Source organism: Poecile atricapillus, chromosome 3, assembly GCF_030490865.1.
Source record: "Poecile atricapillus isolate bPoeAtr1 chromosome 3, bPoeAtr1.hap1, whole genome shotgun sequence".
NCBI classification, from domain to species: domain Eukaryota; kingdom Metazoa; phylum Chordata; class Aves; order Passeriformes; family Paridae; genus Poecile; species Poecile atricapillus.
In genome coordinates this window covers 10,110,956-10,130,806 of record NC_081251.1, presented here as the reverse complement: position 1 = coordinate 10,130,806, position 19,851 = coordinate 10,110,956, and the positions used below count along the sequence as shown (strand labels likewise).

Below are 19,851 nucleotides of genomic sequence, written 5' to 3'. Positions count from 1 at the left end.
TAGTAAATTCCACTATCAGACAGGTATATTCAGACAACTCAGAGTTAAGAACAATAAGAAAATTTAGAGCAAAGCACACTGCAGTACTGGTTTTGATATCAAAACTCATTCATATGATTTGTATGAGAGGGAAAACTAACCCCAAGCATAAAGAAGCAATAATCCTCACTGCAAAAGTGCAAGTTGTTTCAGGGTATTTTGCTGTTTGTTGTTTGTGAGGGTTTTTAAGGTTTGTTTTGGGGTTTTTTTGAGGTTTTCCTGGTTTTTTTAACTATTTACTCTCAAATTCCAAACAGATAAATTCCACTACTTTCAGTCTTCATGTACTTTGGTACACAAAGACTATAAAGTATCTTTAACACAAAACATAATGCATCATCCACACTGAGAAGCTAAATTTAAACTACTGAAGATCAAACAGATTTACTGAAATGGTCTTCATAAAATTTCTACACAACAAAGTCCCTCAAATACTTAAATAAATGCAATCTTATGAAGTGAACAATATTGCAACTCCCCGAGAGCCACTGATTTTATTTTTGATTTGATTATTATTTAACAGATGGCTATGACATACACAACACTCTTTTTAAATTAATGTATTAGCCCTTGGATTATCAAATAAGCAGCCCTATCAGCTATCAATTCTTTTAACTGTGGAATTAAAATAGAAGTAGCACTTTTCAGAAAAATGAAATGTATTCTTTGGCAGACCAGAAAAACAATGTGCTTAATTAGTTCTACTGAAAAAGACAATCTAGAAGTGTAATCTCAAATCAATACAGGTAGTTAAAATCATTGTGTTTTACTCTTTGACAGCACTAATTAATGCCTAAGGAGACTAAATGTCTCCTTTTCAGTATCAGCAATGATCTCTGTTAGGTGCCTGTCAGATGAACAATGCCCTTTACGACACACAAATAATAACAACCAGTTATGCTAAAACTGCCTCTTAACCAGCTCTCTGACGTGAAACTGCACAGTCTCCATTACTGTCTCTTGAATTAAGGATTTTTAAATTACTTTTTAGAATTTATTTTTAAGATCAGAAGTTATTCCTGTTACAGAGCTCAATGAACACATCAGCTGAATTTCTCTGAATGAAGTTTTGACATTAGAAATTAATACTTTGTTCCTAAAATGAACTCTGTGTGCTTTGACGCTGTAAATTAAACCAAGACATTATCAAAAGAAGATTTAGTTTTCTCTTCTGTTTGGCAGTAAGTTTTGTGTGGCTGTACTGGATCACACTAAAAGTCCTGCAGCCCACTCTGCTCGCCCTGATATAGTGCAAGCAGATGCCCAGAGAGAAACAGCATCATTTGTTCTTATTTCTTCAGAATACTAGCATGACCTTACAGGTCACCATAGATTTTAGGAGCTGGAGCCAGAAGCATCACCTGTGTATAACCAATGTCACAATTTAAGCAAGCTAAAATTTTAAGAGACATTTAGAGAGATGTCTGCAACACAGACTTAAAGTTTCCTAATGCCAAGTATTGATATCAAGTTGTGAAGAAAAGTATCAGTAAGGAGTAGAATTATGAAAAAGAAATCAATTTCAGAAGAGAAAAATTTTCAGAGAAAAATCTTGGCAGATAGAGAAAATGAGGAACACGATTTCCCAATAGCTGGAAACAGTTCACTTGACATGACTTCTCTTTCATACCTTTCAAAGCATGTAGGAGCATCTACCAATTCTAGTTTACTTTATAAGGACATTTCCTTTAATATTCTAGAAGGCTATAATCAAGAAGAAGATTAAAACAGCTATGGAATGTATCCCAGAACTACTTTATTGTTGTGCAATGCATCAAGTTAATTACTGAGTAAGTCGACCTAGCTATGTGAACCTGTATTACGTATTACCTCAAGATACCTGGAAGACACCATTGAAATAAAAGACAAAATAACCTGGTTAGTGCAGGGTCACAATATAGTATCAATTTCTGATGCTGCAGTACTGCATCAAAACTCTTACTCTTTGTGTGTTGTTTTTTTAAACATTATAGAGCCACTGAATGCCAAGAGAACAAACCAACAGAATCCTAATCATGCAGAAATACACCCCTCCATCTGAGATAACCTAAAATGAAAATCTGTATGAACAGTCATATGTACTGTAATTTAGTTCCCAGGCATATGTGCCATCCTTCACTTTCACTCCTTTAAAGCTTTAAAGAGTACTTTGTGCGTGTGAAAAGACCAAATACCACCATGAACTTTACCCATCCACTTTCACACTGCTGGTACTATCACAGATACTTCACTAACATTTTACTTTTCAAAAGGAATTTTAAGAACTGGGAGGGGAGCAGTGTGGCTACTCAGATTTCTAAAGAGCAGGGCTTCATCTATTATTGGTTTTTTTCAAATGGGAGCTGGTTCAAAGACAACCCTGGATAAAGCAAAAATTGCTGAAAAGCCAAGTGACTGCTTGAATGCTTCATTTAAAAAAAATCAAGTAAGAATGGCCATGTGTCAGCTCAGAAACATTCAGCAACTACAACACAGCACTTATTTTTCATCAGAAAGTTATGGTTTCTATGAAGACTCCTACCATCATTTTAAGAAACTTAGGCTGCAATATTGTCACTGGATCAACTATCAACTGAATTAGATAAATATCCAGCAAGACAAGAAGATCCACATTTGAAGTCTTAGTTCAACATGAATTTCTTCACCAGGTCCTGTCAGGGCAAATAACTCTAATACTTATCAACTACCTACTACACAGTTCAGGGAACTGCTTTTGAAGGAGCCAAGTCATTCTTCATGTTTTTAAATTCCTTCCCCCAACCTTAAAGTACACTGATTTTAAAAAAAAAACCAAACAAATCAAATCAGTCAAGAGAAATAGTCCTTCTTCCCTGCAGCTAAATTACATAACAGCACTCTTCAGCCCAGTTAAAATCTTTTAAGAAGTAATTACCAGTGAAAAAACAGCAAATTATCACACATTTCTGCTGGGTATGCCAGTTCACTTTTTCTGGAGCCAAACCTTTTTTTTCAAATCCCAGTCTCCTTGGTTTCTCAAGAGTAGCAAGCATTGTCCCACTAGCTTAGATACAGTGAGACTGAAAACAGTGAGACTCTTTTCATAGACTTGTACACTCTTACAAAAAATTACCCTTTCACTTCCCTAGAACTATCACGCATCTAACAAGAATGGCATAGACACAGCAGAAACAGTCAATAACAATCCTTTAAGGCACCTAGTTTCTCTTCACCTTAGACAGGAATAATTAATTTGTTCTTAAGAGAAGCTCTTTGCTTCATGTTGTATTATTTAGACTTCTTAAACTGTATCAACATTTCTGAACCACGAACTGGATTTTCAGCCCTCAATAATTACCTCTCCCATTCCCCGAGATTCTAGGGCAAGAGCTTGAAACTCATGATTCATCTCATCCACAGATCGAACCTGTAAAGGGAAAACCGAAAGAAAGATCCATTAGTTAAATGTCTTTTCAAAAGTAAGAGTTTTCAATACTCCAGAAGATTTCTGAATATTGAAAGCACACAAAACATGTGCTTCCCAATTTAGTCTGAACAAGAGTCTAGATTTCATGAACAGATATAGTTAGTAATCACTTCAATGTACCCTGCTAATAAAATAACATGCAAGAAATTCCAAGTGACTTAAACAGTTTAATGTCCACACATCTGTACAGATATTGCTTACTTTAGAAATGATAGCCATTACATTTGCAATGAATATTAAAAAAATAAAAAAAAGAAAAAAAAGAAAAAATGAAATGAAAGATTTGGGCATATGAAATCCTTCAGAAAGGACAGGACCTGTTGCACACTAAGCACATCTGGCTGCAAACACAGAAAGGCTCACAAGGCAGGTCACAAAACCTACTAGCAACGTGTTGCTTTTATAATCTAGTAACTGCATTATCACAACTCCTCATGTTCTCTTCCAGGAAGTAACACTTTTCCTTCTCTGCAGATTGTTCTTTTTTTTTTGTTTGTTGTAAATATGAAAGGTATTTTATTAAACTAAGAGTTGCTGCTGCATAAACCACCGCTTTTTTCCATGGCACAGATACAATGCACTGGGGTCATTCTTTTCTAAGAAGATGGTTTCCATAAGGACTTTCCAAAGCCAGGATAAGCTTAGAAAAGCAAATAAAAAAAGGAAATTCAGAGTTGTTTCTTTCCCTTCCCTTCTCTCCCAACAGTGACATGCAGCATGTAAAGTTACATTAGTTTCCCTCCCAATACCAGTCTCTCTTGAGGAGTTACTTTGACCAGTAAATCCATCTGTTTCCACCAGCCAATAAACCAAACTGAAGTTACGCCACACAGCTGATAACGCATAACTAACACTTTTCAACAGATCCTCAAATACTAGGCAAAGAAACAATCCGGTGCTTTCAACATTATGGCACAAACAACGCTTTCTTAGCATTGGAAAACTGGCCAATAGATGCTCCATTCTCGAAATTCTACTCCCAAACTACTGTTATTGCCTCAATCATTCTAAGCCATTAACTTCTGAGGCTGTCTCTGTGCTTTTGACATAGAAATTTCACCGCTCAAATAAATATTCCCTCAAGAAGAACAATATTTAAGTTAAAATGGAGTCTGAAATAATTTCCCAACAATTTCACTACGATACTGAAGAGCAAATTTAGTTTCAGACTGAATTATGGGGTAGGCACACCATCACACTGGCCTTATTCCAGTAATGCTGACACTTAAGTTAATTAGGTTGATTTTATTCTTTTAAAAACTGAAAGCAGATTTTAACATGTCTTTTAAAAAGCTAAAGATATTTTTCTTCAGACGAGTATTTTAAAAAATATGTTCATATTTTATGCAAAACTTTTATTAGCTCCAAGGGACAATCAAGTATTTGTGCATGCACAGAGAAAATACAACTATAGAAGAGCAATTACTTGAAAAGAAAAATCAGAAACTCAAACCTTGAAGACATCTGAATTTAAATATTACAGTTTCTGAATACGTTATTTCTTCTATGGATTGCTGAGACAGCTGATTATCTTACCTAGGCTTAAGTTTCAAGTACAAACCAGTATTAATTTAGGTACTTCTGTCTCAATATGTAGTTTTGATCTCCATGATCTCTAAACAAATTTGCAGATAAAGCTTGCCAAACTATTTACCATAAATGCTACCCAAATCACTGTTAAGTAACAAACAACCAAGCTTGAAAGAGGCGTAATTTTTTTGGTTGTTTGGGGTTTTTGGGTGGGTTGTTTGGGGTTTGTTGTTTGTTTTTCTGTTGGTTTTGTTTTAACTTTCAGTGGTGGTGGTTTTATTTGTTCAGGTATTTTTGGTGTTTCAAGACCTAATAATAAATGCTTATTTTTCACAATTCAGTGAAGTCCAAAACCATGGCCACCCCTCCTTCCATATCTTTAAGAAAAGACGATCCAAGAATCAGGGTAAGAGCACAGCTCACTCCTTGTTTCTTCTAAGCAGTTCAGAGACCATTATAAGAAGCTGAAGTTTTATAAAACTGTAAATACATTTTAGCACAATGAACATTAATTTTGTTCACTGGCCTCTTTCATAAAAATTTAAAATTTAAGTTAACGTTATCTATTGCTACCAGCAGCAAGAGAAAAAATACCGTCCTTTTTTCCTTCCACAACAACCGCTCACAAGATCCTGCCCTATATCATAAATCTGTTTTTCACACATCGTTTACAAACTGAAGAAAACACAGGCAGCACCGGTATCTTTCTTCAACACTAACCCAGCCCTATCACTCCAACAACAGAAGGAAACATCCAGAATGACACCCGGCTGGATCTCCTATGTATAAAGACACACCCTTTCCCCAAAGGAGAAACTTTGGTTGGGATTATCTGTATTACCAAGGAGTTTCATTTTCTCTAATTCAATACCAGCATTAACCTAATTCATAGGTTCCAGAAATAAACATTTGAATACCTTTTTTAACACAAATTCAGAACATTAAAAAAAAAACAACTCTTTTTCTATTTTTATTCATACCCTGTCATACAGAATAATTCATAAGTCACAAAGAGGCCTGGGGAACATCATGCTCAACATTTACAAAATTTTTTTTCTGGTTTTGTTTGATTACATCACTGCCTCATCCTGGGAACTGCTCAAGGCCTGGCTGGATGGGGTTCTGAGTAACCTGGTCTAATGGAAGGTCTGTGTCCCTGCCTATGGCAGGGGGTTGGACAATGGTTTCAAATTTCTTATACACAGTAGATCATTCCATAGGGCCCCCAAATTACGCACAAACAGGTATTACACACTGAGCTGTCTTTAGGTAAAACAGTTCCTCACATATTGCTGTGATGTAGGTAAAATGCCATAAACATTCATGATTTCTTCCCCGTAAACACACCAATAGAAAATTCTCTTCTTCCCCTTCTACAGGCTCTAGATACAACATACCAGCATATTGTAGTCCATTTTTCATTGCAGCACTAGGAATTAGATTTTAACACAAAATTTCTGTTAAAAAACAAAATTATGTTTTAGTATACTCTTTCTTCCTAAAGTTTACACTTTGTCTCTCCCCTTGAAAGTTAAAGTATTTTTTTATAAACCTAGAGGCCTATGTAAAACCCATTCCTTTATTCTGTTGAGACTCTGTAGAGGACAGTCCCATCACCCTTCACCTAACAGCTTTTACCACTCCCCTTGAATGAATTTGGTAATCATCGAGGTAACTGATGCAGAAGGTTTTGGTTTTTCCATTCCTTTTCCATGCATGAAAATTTTGCCACATCACCCAGCTGAACTGGGTAAAACATCACAGAGATGAGATTACTATATCTGACTTGGGGAGAGCAACAAGGAGAACCTGGTGCTGAGAGAGGTGGGACAGGAGTATCCACTCAGTGCTGGCTACATGGTAACTCAACCAGTAACATGAAACTGTCAGCAGGCAGATTTACGGATGCAGACTCTTGACTGGAAATCATCTAGAATTACCACAAGAAACACTGCTTACAGTAATATCCATTTCTGGAATCCAGGCATCCAGACCTTGGGACAACTACTCTCTCAAATAACCCTGAATCTTGCAAGAAATAAGCTTGTAACAATTTTCTTGCACAAAGAACAGCCCCTTCTTTGAGAAAAGGCTGTGGAAAATAATAACAAAAAATACAGTATCAAAGAGAATTATATTACTTTATTTTATACATCAAAAGTAGCTAAACCAGATGACCAGAAAGTAGGAAAGCCACTTTTTCTGCATTAAGAAATTCCAAATCCCATCCCTCCCTTCTCAGGTAAGTACCCTAACCACTTTGACAAAGAAGATGTATTTTGCAGTTGAAGTTGTGTCCTAGGCCAGAAATTCAACACAAAACACCTGATAATTACAGCACTGCAGCTGGAAAGAAAGGGAAGCTGCTATTTACACTGCAAATGCTTCTGCTTTTTTAACTTCACTAAATTACTTCAATGCAAAATAGCCTTCCAGCAGTTTTCTACAGGGGTGGCTCCTCTGTAGCATTTATCTTATGTAAGATATATGCTTATGGCAGAGACTTAACATTATGAGCAACTTAAATTATTTTGAAAACCCAACAGCAATTCTGCCAGTCCTCCATTAAGTTAAACACTGTATTGTAAAGCCACCAGACCTTTGAAAAGACATTTAAAAAACTCCCAAAAAGACAACTCACCAAAAACCTTTCAGATAGGGGGCCTACTTGAAACTACTAAATAAAAATAGTATTTTTAATACAAATATTAGACAGAAATTGCAAACCGATTCCTTACAAAGAACAAGAAAGAAAACTATACAACCAGCCTAAAATGCACATATCCAAATCTGTTATGCCATACTGCAGTAAAGGGCTGTATATAGAGATTTCTACTCTATAATATTTTTACCAAAATTACCTAAAACATCCTTACTTTGGTTTAGAGGCCAACCCACAGTGCATCCAGATAACAAAAGCTGTTGAGAAGCTGAGCAGGCAACTACTACAAGCACAAGTGAACTGTTCTATACACTGAACACCAACTATTTTCTGTAACATCAAAAGAAAACAAGACATTTGTTTGATTAAAACTGCTTTTAAGTAGATCGCACATCTCTGAAGCATCAGATAACCAAAGTTCACTTACCACCGAACTGGTTAATGAAAGTTGCTGCTCCCAAGTAAGTCAAAGTCAACAGGTGCTGTGTTTTGATAAGAGGCAAGGTTTTCTGAGGGCCACATGGAACAGTAACACAACTGAGAAATTTACAAAATACACCAAAATGTCCAGGTTTCTTAAGCAGTCCAAATAAAGAAGGTGTTAGGCACTTTAGACAAAAGACTTAGGCAACCAAATTTGAGTTCTAACAAATATTTCTATGGTTACAATCTCAAAAGTACTACTTCTGCCAGTAAGCACTTAACAATTTTCAATGTGTTAAAATAGTGTTCTAGAACCAACTAAAACTTTTGCAAGGAACTGAGTAGTTCTTCAGCTGAAATATTTTTGGCTTCTTAATTCATTCTCAGACTGAGCAGTACTATACTTCTGAACTCCATGACCCTTAGTACATTGAAATATTCTAACAAAACCAAATTTCTCATTTTAGTTGTCTTGGCTCAGCAATCACTCTGGACCTTAATGTTCTTGTGCTTTATTTCTTTGTGAGCTTTGTATTGTAGTTTGAGAAGCAATCCCAGCAGCACTGAGAACACTGACAATGACAGAAAAGAGCAGATTTTGAGGTGGGGCTTCTGCAGTACATTAAAGAGGCAGGGGAATACACTCAGCAAAAGCAGAGTCCAGCCTGCTGAAAAAGCCAACTCACATTCTTTGCTTCCTTGTTTTCAATAGGAATATCAATAACCTCAAAGCCTGCACAGAGAAGAAATTAATTCTCTAGGTTTTTATCAAAAGCATGTATAAATCTGCACATATGTTATATATATGTTAAAGCATGCTGGATAATATCTCACAAGTCACCATCAAGTTTGGAAAATACTGATTTACCTGAATATGAATAGCCTTCTGCCAACAAATGATACATAGAAATCATTACTATATCATCAGTATCACCAAGAAACATAGAGGAAAATGATAGACATTTTGCCCCATTTCAGACCTACATGATGGTTCATGGCCTAAAAAGTGAGCTGTGGACTCTTAAGAAATTGCACTTGCTTCCCTTAAAAATGAACTCTTCCATCATGTAAGAAACTTGTCTCTTCACTGCACAGGCTTTCATGACTCTCCTTCCCACCCAACCAGTTCAAGATTTGCCCTAAGACTGGCGGAACTGTTTGTACAAGTTTTCCTAAAATACTGTAAAATGTCCTCAAGCTCAGGATTTTAATCGGTACAGCCAAATACTGGCAGAGCTACCAGGCTCATATAAATTAAAGTGTTTGTACTGAAACCAGATTTCATAACTATTTATAACAGTTATGCTGTTTGCACCATTTGAAAAGCTGAAGTGATATATTCCTACATAAATAGGGCACATAGTTTAGACTAAATCACCTTAGCAAGTTTCTCAGTTTTTTTAATTGCAAAAGAAATTATCCATTCAAAAGTTGCTAAGAAATACACAGCACAGTAGGGAGGGTAACAGAAGTTTGCAAAACAAAAATCTAGAAACATGATTAAAAGTATATAATATAGTTTTACAAAATGGAAGAAAAAGCCTGTAACAACTTGTCCAGTGAGAGCTTTTCTAAACGGAAAATTATTTTAAAAATACAATTAGAACAATTGGTTAAAATAATATTTCCTATCACTTTTTAGCTTATTAAATGAGCTACAAGAAAAAGGAATTATTTTTAAAAGGGGCTGACTGGTCCTTTATTGCTCAAGAAATCAAACTGAAGAACTATTTTTCATACAAGAAAAATTTTTCATGCAGGTTTAATTTCCAACATGAAATAGTTTAGGTACAAATCCCACAAAGTTTGGTGAAACTCTTCACCTTCCTCTGCTGCACACACTATTCTGCAACTCTCACTCCAATGTTCCTCCATAAATATACCAGAAACAAAAAAGGAAGACACTAAATACATTCAGACATTTGAAAACAAAGCTGTGAAATGAAATGAGTTGCAATTTCTGTCTAAACATGCTTAATTTAATTGGTGCTGATTACTTAAATGCATATGGCTTTTTTTTTCTTAATTTTAAATATCTACATTTCTTGTTAAGCTGGTTAGTCAGCATCACCTTTCTGGTAACAGCAGCAAGTGCTACAAGTGGTGTAGCACAAGTTCAGAGGACTTTAAGACCCAAATTTCTAACCATTATTATCCTGTTCTACACAGAAAGGCTCTGTCAGTGAGTAGAAACTATACAGCTACTTCCATATAGAAGTGTGACATTAATTTGATGTGGTGCTGTTTTGAGATGTCAGCCTTCATTACTTTATCATTTGCTCTCACTCAAAAGCTTTACTTAATAAATTAAAAAACCTTCAAGTGCTTTCTAGGCAATATACTATAAAAAAAGACTTAAAACTTTGCCTTTTCTGAAGATGGAAACTCTGTAAAAACCCTAAAGATATCTATACGCAAGCAGGAACCAGGGACAATTTATCTCAGTGTATTTTGTAATGACTAATGAAACAATTTTCATTCTAATAGAGTCAACAAGCTTTTCTTAAATGTGTAAACAAGAATTGGAACACTGGAATCCACAGGTCTTGAACAAGTAAAAATTTCCATATATTAATTTTCTACATTGTAATCAATATTCTTTTTGCTGATGTGTTTTGTTTAAAAATCTCAACTATCTTCACTTTTCTGTTTGCTACCAAGGAATCCGAAACAGAACATCTCCCCTACACAAATGTCAGAAAAGTTAAAAAAAACCCAATAAAACAAAAACAAAAGCACAGACTTTAAATTTCTATTTGACAAATTATGGGGTTTTAACAGCATCTTAAAAAGAATGTGATCCTAAGGAATCACACTGAACATAACTAATTTATAAACAATACAATTTATATGAAGAAAATTATTTCATATGTATGTGCATACACATGTACCCCACCCCTATTAAAAGTGGGGCTGAGGAAATTCCAGAAGTCACTCTAACAGAATTTCCCAGAAACAGATTTTTGTTATTGTAGAGCTGATATCGCAAACATTCCTCCCACCTCCAGCAACTGATATATAACAATCCCCTTCTTCAGAGCATTTACTTTCATTTTGTTTACTCCAGACTATGGCAGATGTATGTACCATAAAAAATATTACTTTCTCAAGGATTTAGTTTTCAGTACTACATGGAAAAACTGAAGTTCTCCCAGTAATTCTATTGTTCAGAAGTTTCTAGCATCATGAATTCTTCTCCCTCAAGGTCCAGTGCCATTTTGAACAAGCTGTTGGCCTTTCAGTTTTACCTTTTTTTTTTTTTCCCTCCTGAGCAGGCATGAAGAAACTAGGGAATAACAACACAGTCTGATCTTCTCAAAGTGGATGCTACAACCAGAAATGAAAATACGTAGCTCTTATACAATGAATTCAACAGCTAAGAGTATAAAAATAAACCCCAAACAAACAAATCGGAATTTTTAGACTCCTCATTCCACTACAAATAACTAGCTTTTGCAAAGAAAGGTGACACAACTTCTCTGTATCCTCAGCATAAAATAACAGTGAAAAACCCCAAGGTTTCAAGTATATGTCAATCTGCTCCAAAATCCACCTTGAATTTTTTTTAGCTTGTAAATTCTGCATAACCTCAAGGAGAGCCAGAGAATGGTAAAACATATTTCTTTTAGTTTATTTTTTTAGTTCCTCCCTTGCTACAGGGAAGTATATGTGTTTTCTATTTATCTGTCTACAGCAGGTAAACAGACATTTAAAGAAATTGCTGTTATCAATTATTTCAGCTGTTTTCTATGGATGTTCTTTTTGGACAACATGTATTTAAAGTACCCATAGATTTCTACAGTTGCCTAAAAGCTAAAAAAACAACCCAACTCTAGAAAAAAAAACGACAAAGAACTAGAGACTATTTCCAACTCAGTAACCCTCACTTCTAACTCACTAAGAGTTGCAGCCTAGCTTTGGACATTAATATCTCATTAAATGCTGGCTAGCATAGTCCTTCAAAGGAAGTAATAGACAGTCATAAATAACACCAAAGACTTTATACCAGTGACAGTACACAAAAGTAAAAAACTAAAATTAAGTAGGCTATTTGAAAATTAAACTGAAGTGACAAAAGCTTTTTAACAAAAATTAGTTCAAAGAATGATATTGATATATCTGCGCTTCAATGGATTTAAAGCCAAATACTTCAACTTTTTTCATTTAAGAAGCCAAAAATTCAAGAGCAGTTGTATGTAAAAGCCGCTATCAGTACACAAACAGGCACAGTACATAGGGCAGGCAAAAACAGTAATTGTGGATAAAGCAAGCCACATTTGAATTATCATGTAAAAAAATATCATATGGTGATTTTATGAGCAAAATCTCTGGTTAGATGTCCAAATTTCAGGTTATTCATCCTCACACAAAATAAAGTATTCCCTGAAATAATCTACCCAACTACATGTTTCCCTTCACTATTTAACCACTCTGCTTTTCTCTTCATCTTTACACTGATGAGAAAAAAGCTTTCACATAACTCTTCATAAAGACACACAAGGGCCTTCTTCACCCTGACTTTAATGTAATTGGTACCAAATCAAGGTAGTTCAGAAGGCCAAATGCAGCTGCTCCGTGCAATACAGCAGTGTCTTATTTTCAAAACCACCAATTTTAAATCACATTAAAAAAAAGGTAAACAGCATTCTATACCCACAGGTAAGAACGTAGATTAAGCAGAAGAACTAACACTAACCCATATTTTTATTTTCTTGATGCCATTAATAATGTAAGGGAATAAGAACATATCAAGAAATTTGCTGCTAATGCAAAATGCTTGAATGCCTACATGCAGTCATTTTTAGAAAAGTTTACTGGCTCCCACCACCTGGATGTAATGCAAAACTCTCACAGAATGCCTTAAACCATTTCCAACTTTAGGACAGAAGTCCACAACCACACAATAACGATGTTTAGAACAAGGCCTCATTCACAACCTCACCTAGAACCAGGAGCACATGGGAATGAATTAAAAAAAAAAAAAAGTCCAGCTGGCTCCATACACCACCAGCTCAGGTCTCTGGCTCCTACTCTCGTGCTCCACAGCTGCTCCCAGCTCACACTCCCTCTGGAAGCAGCACTACTGTTCAGGTTTATGCAGCTATCAGTAATTCTTCACAGACCTGAAGAGATTCTGTGCAGAGCCACTGCTGCACAAGCGCACACCATAATTTATCTATATGTAAATCCAAGATAATGCACAGTTGACCACACAGTATGTTTGCTGTAGTATCAAACCAGGCTCTCCCTATGCTAATTATTGAATAAGCACTAAAGTATGAGGGACTCTGCTTCAAAGAACTCTAAGACATATTACAAAGACTGATACAAGAAACCAAAATGGTAAAGTGAGAAGCAGTCATTCATATGAAGACATTTGACAATGCTTGCCAGGTATTTGGAGACATCAAGGCAGGTGGAAATGTATGGGAGGATGTTGGACAGCACAAGGACACTGGTGAAGATATTTAATAAAGATACAACTAACACAAAGTCCTGGTGCAGGAGGTAGCAGTTCACCACTTGACACCACATCAGACAATATGCACTAGGGGGGAAATGGTCAAGATCCTCACTGGCTGAAACCACCGCCTGCAGTTCAAAATGCTGCTGGAAAAGGTCACAAAGTGTGCAGATGCAAAGAAACAGCAAATGTGATTGGAAGGAGTGATTAAAAACAAGTCTCAAAAAGAATAGAAGTCAGAATAAACTTGCTTGCACAGTCAGGTGACTGCAATTAGTCTTCTTTTCCCTGCCCTGATGACAGCTCACATTAAGCTGCCTATTCCATGCATTACATGCTGGAAAATACTAAAAATACAAACCAAGTATCTGCAAAATTCAATGCTGTAATTTTCTACCATCAAGGGAAGTGCTGTAAAGCATATCACCAAAAATTTCTCAATGCTTTTCTTTCAGTCCAATTACATGAAACCACGTTGTAATACATGACAAAATACTCCTTTTTCAGCTACTTCAAATCGAAGAGAGGGGAAAGAGACAAACTTCCTCTTTCCAGCTATGTCTGCTGTCAGAACTGAGAGTCACAAGCAGGCAGTAAGGTGATAGCTCACTAAGCAAGTTGAAAGACATTTAATTTAACAGAAAAAAAGGCCCAACTTTACAATTCACTTGAGAAACTCACAGTATTTGCCCCATCTCATACAGCACTACTATGACAGAAAAATCTCACCAGGAATTTATTGAACAAGATGTTCTAACAGGGAACAGACTTTCCAAAGAAGGAATCAAATGCCCTCCCCCCTCAGATCTCCTCTAGGCACAACGGAAAATCCTGCCAGTCTAAGATTTCTTTTACTAGTTTGTGAGGCTTGAAAAGTTTTAGTTATTTGCAAGTTTGAGAAGCTGCTTAAATCATACATTCAACAACCATAATCTGGACTTCTAGTCTGGTGGAGCTAAATGCTACCGGAACTAATTGATGACAAGGGCAAACTCAAAATTAAACCAGAGCAAACCCAAGCACAGAAAGATAATACTTAAAAAAAGTTGTTAGAGAGCTTGTTGCTTGCATTGCAGAAACAGAAATCAAAATAGCTTTAGAGGGATGTTAACTTTACAGGGAGAACAACCCCATCAATCAGCTAAGATAAAACTTGAACTATTACAATGAAAAACTAGCAATTAAAGTATTTATGTGTTGTATAGGTGATTAACACCTGCAAAAGCATTTTAAAATCTGTTTTTGAAAATTATTTTGAAATCACTTTAAAACAGTTATATTTCACAACTACACTAAACTTTTATGCTGAAGTAAAAGTTGCAAACAAAGACAGGAAATTAAAAAAATGGACTGCAAGCATATTTAGATTTCTAGGGACAGTTTTAACTAAAATCTATAAAAGGAAGAACTAATGATTGAGGAAATGCAATTCCCACTGTAAGGTCAGGAAATAGATTATGTTGTTCTCAATTTGAATGAAGAAATTATGTTCATTGTTTCAAGGGATGGCTACATGACTGTGAGGTCTCATATGGGAAAATGATTTCCCAATTTCTATTGCACAAACATATTAGTCTATCTTATTTGAACAACAAACAAAATCTTATTAAAACCAAGGCAGAATTTTTGCTAGGAATTGTCCATTTCACCCTGTTAAGTATTTGCACATTTTGCTAGTTTAATAGCATCTATACATTTTCTCATGGTTACATTAGTTCTAATAGACCCCCATGGAAGTCAGGATGTATACCAGCAAAAACTGAAATGTACAGTTTCTCTCCAGACCATAGAAGTGCCAAAAAGCTCTTGAACTCAGTAAGACTCTTCCCTTTGTTCTCTCCTCTTCCTCTTCAAGGAAGGGTTTTTCTTTGTTACAGCAGCTACTCACAAAACTTTGAGATGTTTGTCAATTCTAACACAAATGAGTTGCAGCAACTGCAGCTCAATTGAAACTCTGTGTAAAGATACAATTTATGTTCTTTTGCTTATAGCACCACTACCCTTTGGAATTTTGGAAAAGCCTGCTACAGCCGAAGCTTTTCTCTGTCAGTCTTGTTGATCAACTCTTGCTTCTTTCAAAAGCAAGAAGCAAAGACACCCAGGTCATGTTAAAATTCACAACCCAAAATATTTAGATTGAACTAATGAAGTGTTTAACTACCTTTGCCATAACAGAGGGAAGTAGATGGAGATGAACTAAGAAAAGACAGGACAAGTAGCCTGGGCAGTATCACACTCTTGTAGCTGTTTGCATGTGGGGAGAACATCTGCAAGTACTCCAACATCCTGGAAAATATATCCTGACTTTAAAAAAACTTCTTGCTAACTCCAAATATTGCATATTGATTGCTGATCACTATGCCTTTCTATCCTAGACAATTCTTCATTTCTGAAATGATGGGAATTAATGACAAACAGATCACTAACCTATCTGCAGCCCCATGAGGAAGTGAACAAAAGGACGATGCCACAGAACACAGCAGTCTTCCTCAAATTCTCTGCTACCAGAGACTGAAATGTTTTTGGGTTTTTTTTGGTCTCGAGGGAAAGAAAAAAAATGTCAAAACCTCAAGTGAAATAATTTTTCTGCTTAGTTCACTATCCTTCATAACTCTTTTCACTATTAAATATTTCAAAGAAAGATTAATGACACTCAGGGATGATTATCTCTAAATTAAGGAGTTTATATTTAACCCTGTCAGTGACTGGATGGTCACTACTGTATTAGCATGGAAGGTGACAATGGCGGTGTCCTGACTCAAATTAACAGTGCTGGCATTCACATCTTGTACTGAGGAGTTGTGCATGCACTGCTATTCAGCTGTGTCCAAAGATTTTTGGCTATCACCTCTCACACAAAGCATGTTCCTCTAGCTTCTGCCCTCTCCTGTGCTGCAAATTATTGTTAAGAGCCTCCCCCTCTGCCTGCAAAGTAGTTCAAGTCTCTGAAGTGTTGGCCATCAGTAACTGTTGTCCACCACTTCAATATTTACTGCTACAGCTGAAGCAGAGATAGAAGAACATAACATACTGAGAATATTAATAATTCGCATGTTTCTGTGCCTCTTATGCTGAAATGCTCTGTAAGATGATGTTAGCTTTGAGCAGTGGCTGGTTAATTTGGACACCAATGTGTCAAGTATACACTTAGCAAAAGGAATTTTCCATTTCAACCAAGTGTTGAATCCAATTCCATGTGGTGTATTTCAATTCCCTGCTCCTCTCTTAAATGTGTGTGCCACCTGGAGTTCTTCCATTAGTCTTGATAATTTCCAAATTAGGGTACACTAAGCCTCAATACTGCCATGGATCTCCAGGATAACCCACTTGATCTTTCCCTGGGCTTTCAAAGGCCTCCAGTGCTACTGTGAATTAACATAAAATATGTCAGCTGGAAGGAATCATCTAATCCAACTACTTGATCACTTCAGAGCTGACCAAAATTTAAAGCATCTTATTAATGGCATGAACTGCTTTCCAACTGTTGACACTTCAGTGATAATTCCCACAGTTCATCCCTCAATAACCCCTTATCAGGGACACTGACAAGCAATTTCTCAGTCTTTAACCAAAAATTAAGTAAAAATTAAATATCCTACTAGACAAATAATTATCTTTACTAAAGACATTGTCTTGCCTTGCTTTCAGTTCTTTTGAAGATATTTCAGATGGCTTTTAGAAGACCAAGATAATGTTTCACTAGTATTATCAGGAATTAATTTCTTGCAATTAATGAATAATATTTATCAACTTCTTATTCTCTTACTGAGGTTCTGTAGTGCTTTAACTAATTTGAAGATTCTTCACAATCTGTGAGTGACTCCAGACAAGCAGATCTGTTTGTCTTATCTCTCTTGATACAAGAACAACTCTTTCAAGGCTTCTGGTATGAAAGTACCAGAAGTATACATTTTTGCACCTTCTGTATCTAGTTGAAATCACTGGTTAAGGCCTCAGGCTCATGGGACTTACTTGACAGAAGTCAATACCTGGAAAACTGGACGGAGTGTAATGCTGGGGAGGAGTTCTTGGGGTTTTGGTGGAGAGCTGGGGTTGTTCATCCTGCAGAAAGCTCCAAGGAGACCTGAGTGCACCTTCCAGTGCCCAGAGGGGTTCCAGGAAAGTTGGACCAAAGTATGGAAGGATAGGGCAAGGGTAAATGGCTTTAAACTGACATAGAGGCAGGCTTATAGCACGTATTTACAAGAAATTCTTTACCATGAGGATGGTGAGGCATTGGTATCAGTTGCCCAGAGAAGCTGTGGCTGCCCTATCCTTGGAAGTGTTCAGGGCCAGGCTGGATGGGGCTTCGAGCAACCTGATCTAGGGGAAGGTGTCCCAGCCCATGGTGTGGTAGGAGATTGGAACTAGATGGTATTTAAGGTCCCTTCCAACCCAAACCATTCAGTGATTCTTTGAACATCAGACATTACAAGATGTTTATCTACGATATTTGCTTCTACTAGTTTTCTTTCCATTTTTTTCTTTGAATGCATAAAAAATTCTATTTTTAACATATTACCCTACACAGTCTGTGTAGTAGACATAGAACATAATCCCAGGTAAATTTCCACTGTCTGCATAAATACAGATTTTAGAAAACCCATTCCTTTAGTACATGTAATTCTATAGTTTTCTGTTCATGTAAAAACAAAACCCCCAAAACAACAAAAACAAAGAACAACCCCTCCCAAACAACCAAACCCCCCAAAAAACCAAAAAAACCCAGAAAAAACCTCCAACAGAACAGTAATCTTAACTACATCTCAAAGAACAGTAGTACACAGAACTCAAATCAAAGAGTTGAAATGGACAAGTCCCCTGATCTGTCCTTGATTTCTGCTGGTTTATACTGCTACGGAAGAATGAGAACAAATGAGTCAAAAAATGGCACAACAGTAAGATGATAATTACAGTAAGCTGAAAACTACTGTTCTCACGTGGATAATGCACAGCAAAGAGCAGTTTCCCCTTCACCAAATCTTCATAATGCACAGAACTACTGAAGCACTTCAAAAATGAAGAGCAGTTCCTCTGCATCCCCCATTTAAGTTACCAGAAAACACATATGAGGTTCATGACATTCACCTGTGAGAGGAATCCAGAAGTATTTGGAGGGACCTAAATGAACTAAAAGCTGCTGATAAAGGCACAGCTCTCATCACTGGGAATGGAAAGCAGGTGGCAGAAGGGAGATGCAACTGTTATTCAGCATTTACTTACCTGTGAAAGTAAACTTATCAGTACCATTACCTGTACAACTTCGACTAGTGTGGAAAAACTAATAATTTTCATTCTCAAGAAATGTATCCAAATGGACAAATAAAATATTGTAGCCTTTTAGATTTACAAAACTGCTTTATGGTTTCTGTACAAGTAATATCGAACATGATACAGCATAAAGCAGGATGTCAGGTAAAATATTTTCTATTTTGCTATGTAGGTCAGTATAAGAGGAAGAAAATAGTAAAAGGGAAAGCCAGAAAGAAAATGCCAAAAGGAATTTAAGTATGAGAAAGAACACATGAAGAAAAAGATGAAGATATAACAGGTATTCCTGCTTGTAAGGTCAGCAAATTTTATTTATTTACATTTGCTCCTACACTTAATACATTTCTTGAGAACAGTCCCTACGTCCTTGGGATTGGGAAGGTGCAAAAAGTTCCTTGCAGATCTAAAATGTGGCACACTACCAGAATCCTGGGGGAGAAAGTAATTCCTACCTTCAAATCCAAACAAAAGTTTTTAAAAGAAACTTGGGATGGTGTATCAAAAATTTGAGGGCAAATAGCTTAAAAACGGGATTTTTTTTTTCTTCTAGGTCACCATATGCAAAAGGAAAGCTACATTTTAATTTACATTTAATTTTATTTCACCTGAATAAAATAGTCTTATCTCTAAGTGCACCAACTAAGACTCAGTACTGAATGCATATTACTTCTCATAAAGCCTACCAGGAGTGAGTGCCTTTTCAAACTGAAGCAATTGCTTCGCATAAATTCTGAACTAATTGTTTTATCATATTCTGATAAAAACAGGCACTCAGAGAAATATGAGATGCTTATGCAAATTAAACAAATGGTTCCAACTGAACATTTCAAAATGACTTTATGCAGTTTCATGTATAACTGCTTTAACAAAATCCGTGTCAAGTTTTAGGCTGTATTATTACAGCCTTGAAAAATCAGCTTAATTCACACATACTGTTCCTAAAGACTTGGCTTGAAACAAAACACAGTGACTGTTCCAGTGAAAAACAAATCAACTATCTACTGTATGACCTATATG

At 36.1% G+C, this 19,851-nt stretch overlaps 1 protein-coding gene across 14 annotated transcripts in view; it reads right to left on the bottom strand.

The window, feature by feature from the left end:
• PUM2 (pumilio RNA binding family member 2) overlaps nt 1–19,851 on the bottom strand; it is a 68,150-nt gene that overhangs the window by 42,714 nt on the left and 5,585 nt on the right. For 13 of the 14 annotated variants that reach the window (XM_058836786.1, XM_058836789.1, XM_058836785.1 and 10 more), the window contains one exon: nt 3,356–3,424. The exons of the other annotated variant lie outside the window; for it this stretch is intronic. In XM_058836786.1, the coding sequence (XP_058692769.1) occupies nt 3,356–3,424 (69 nt within the window). The remainder of the gene's footprint in view (nt 1–3,355; nt 3,425–19,851) is intronic. 14 annotated transcript variants of the gene reach the window in all.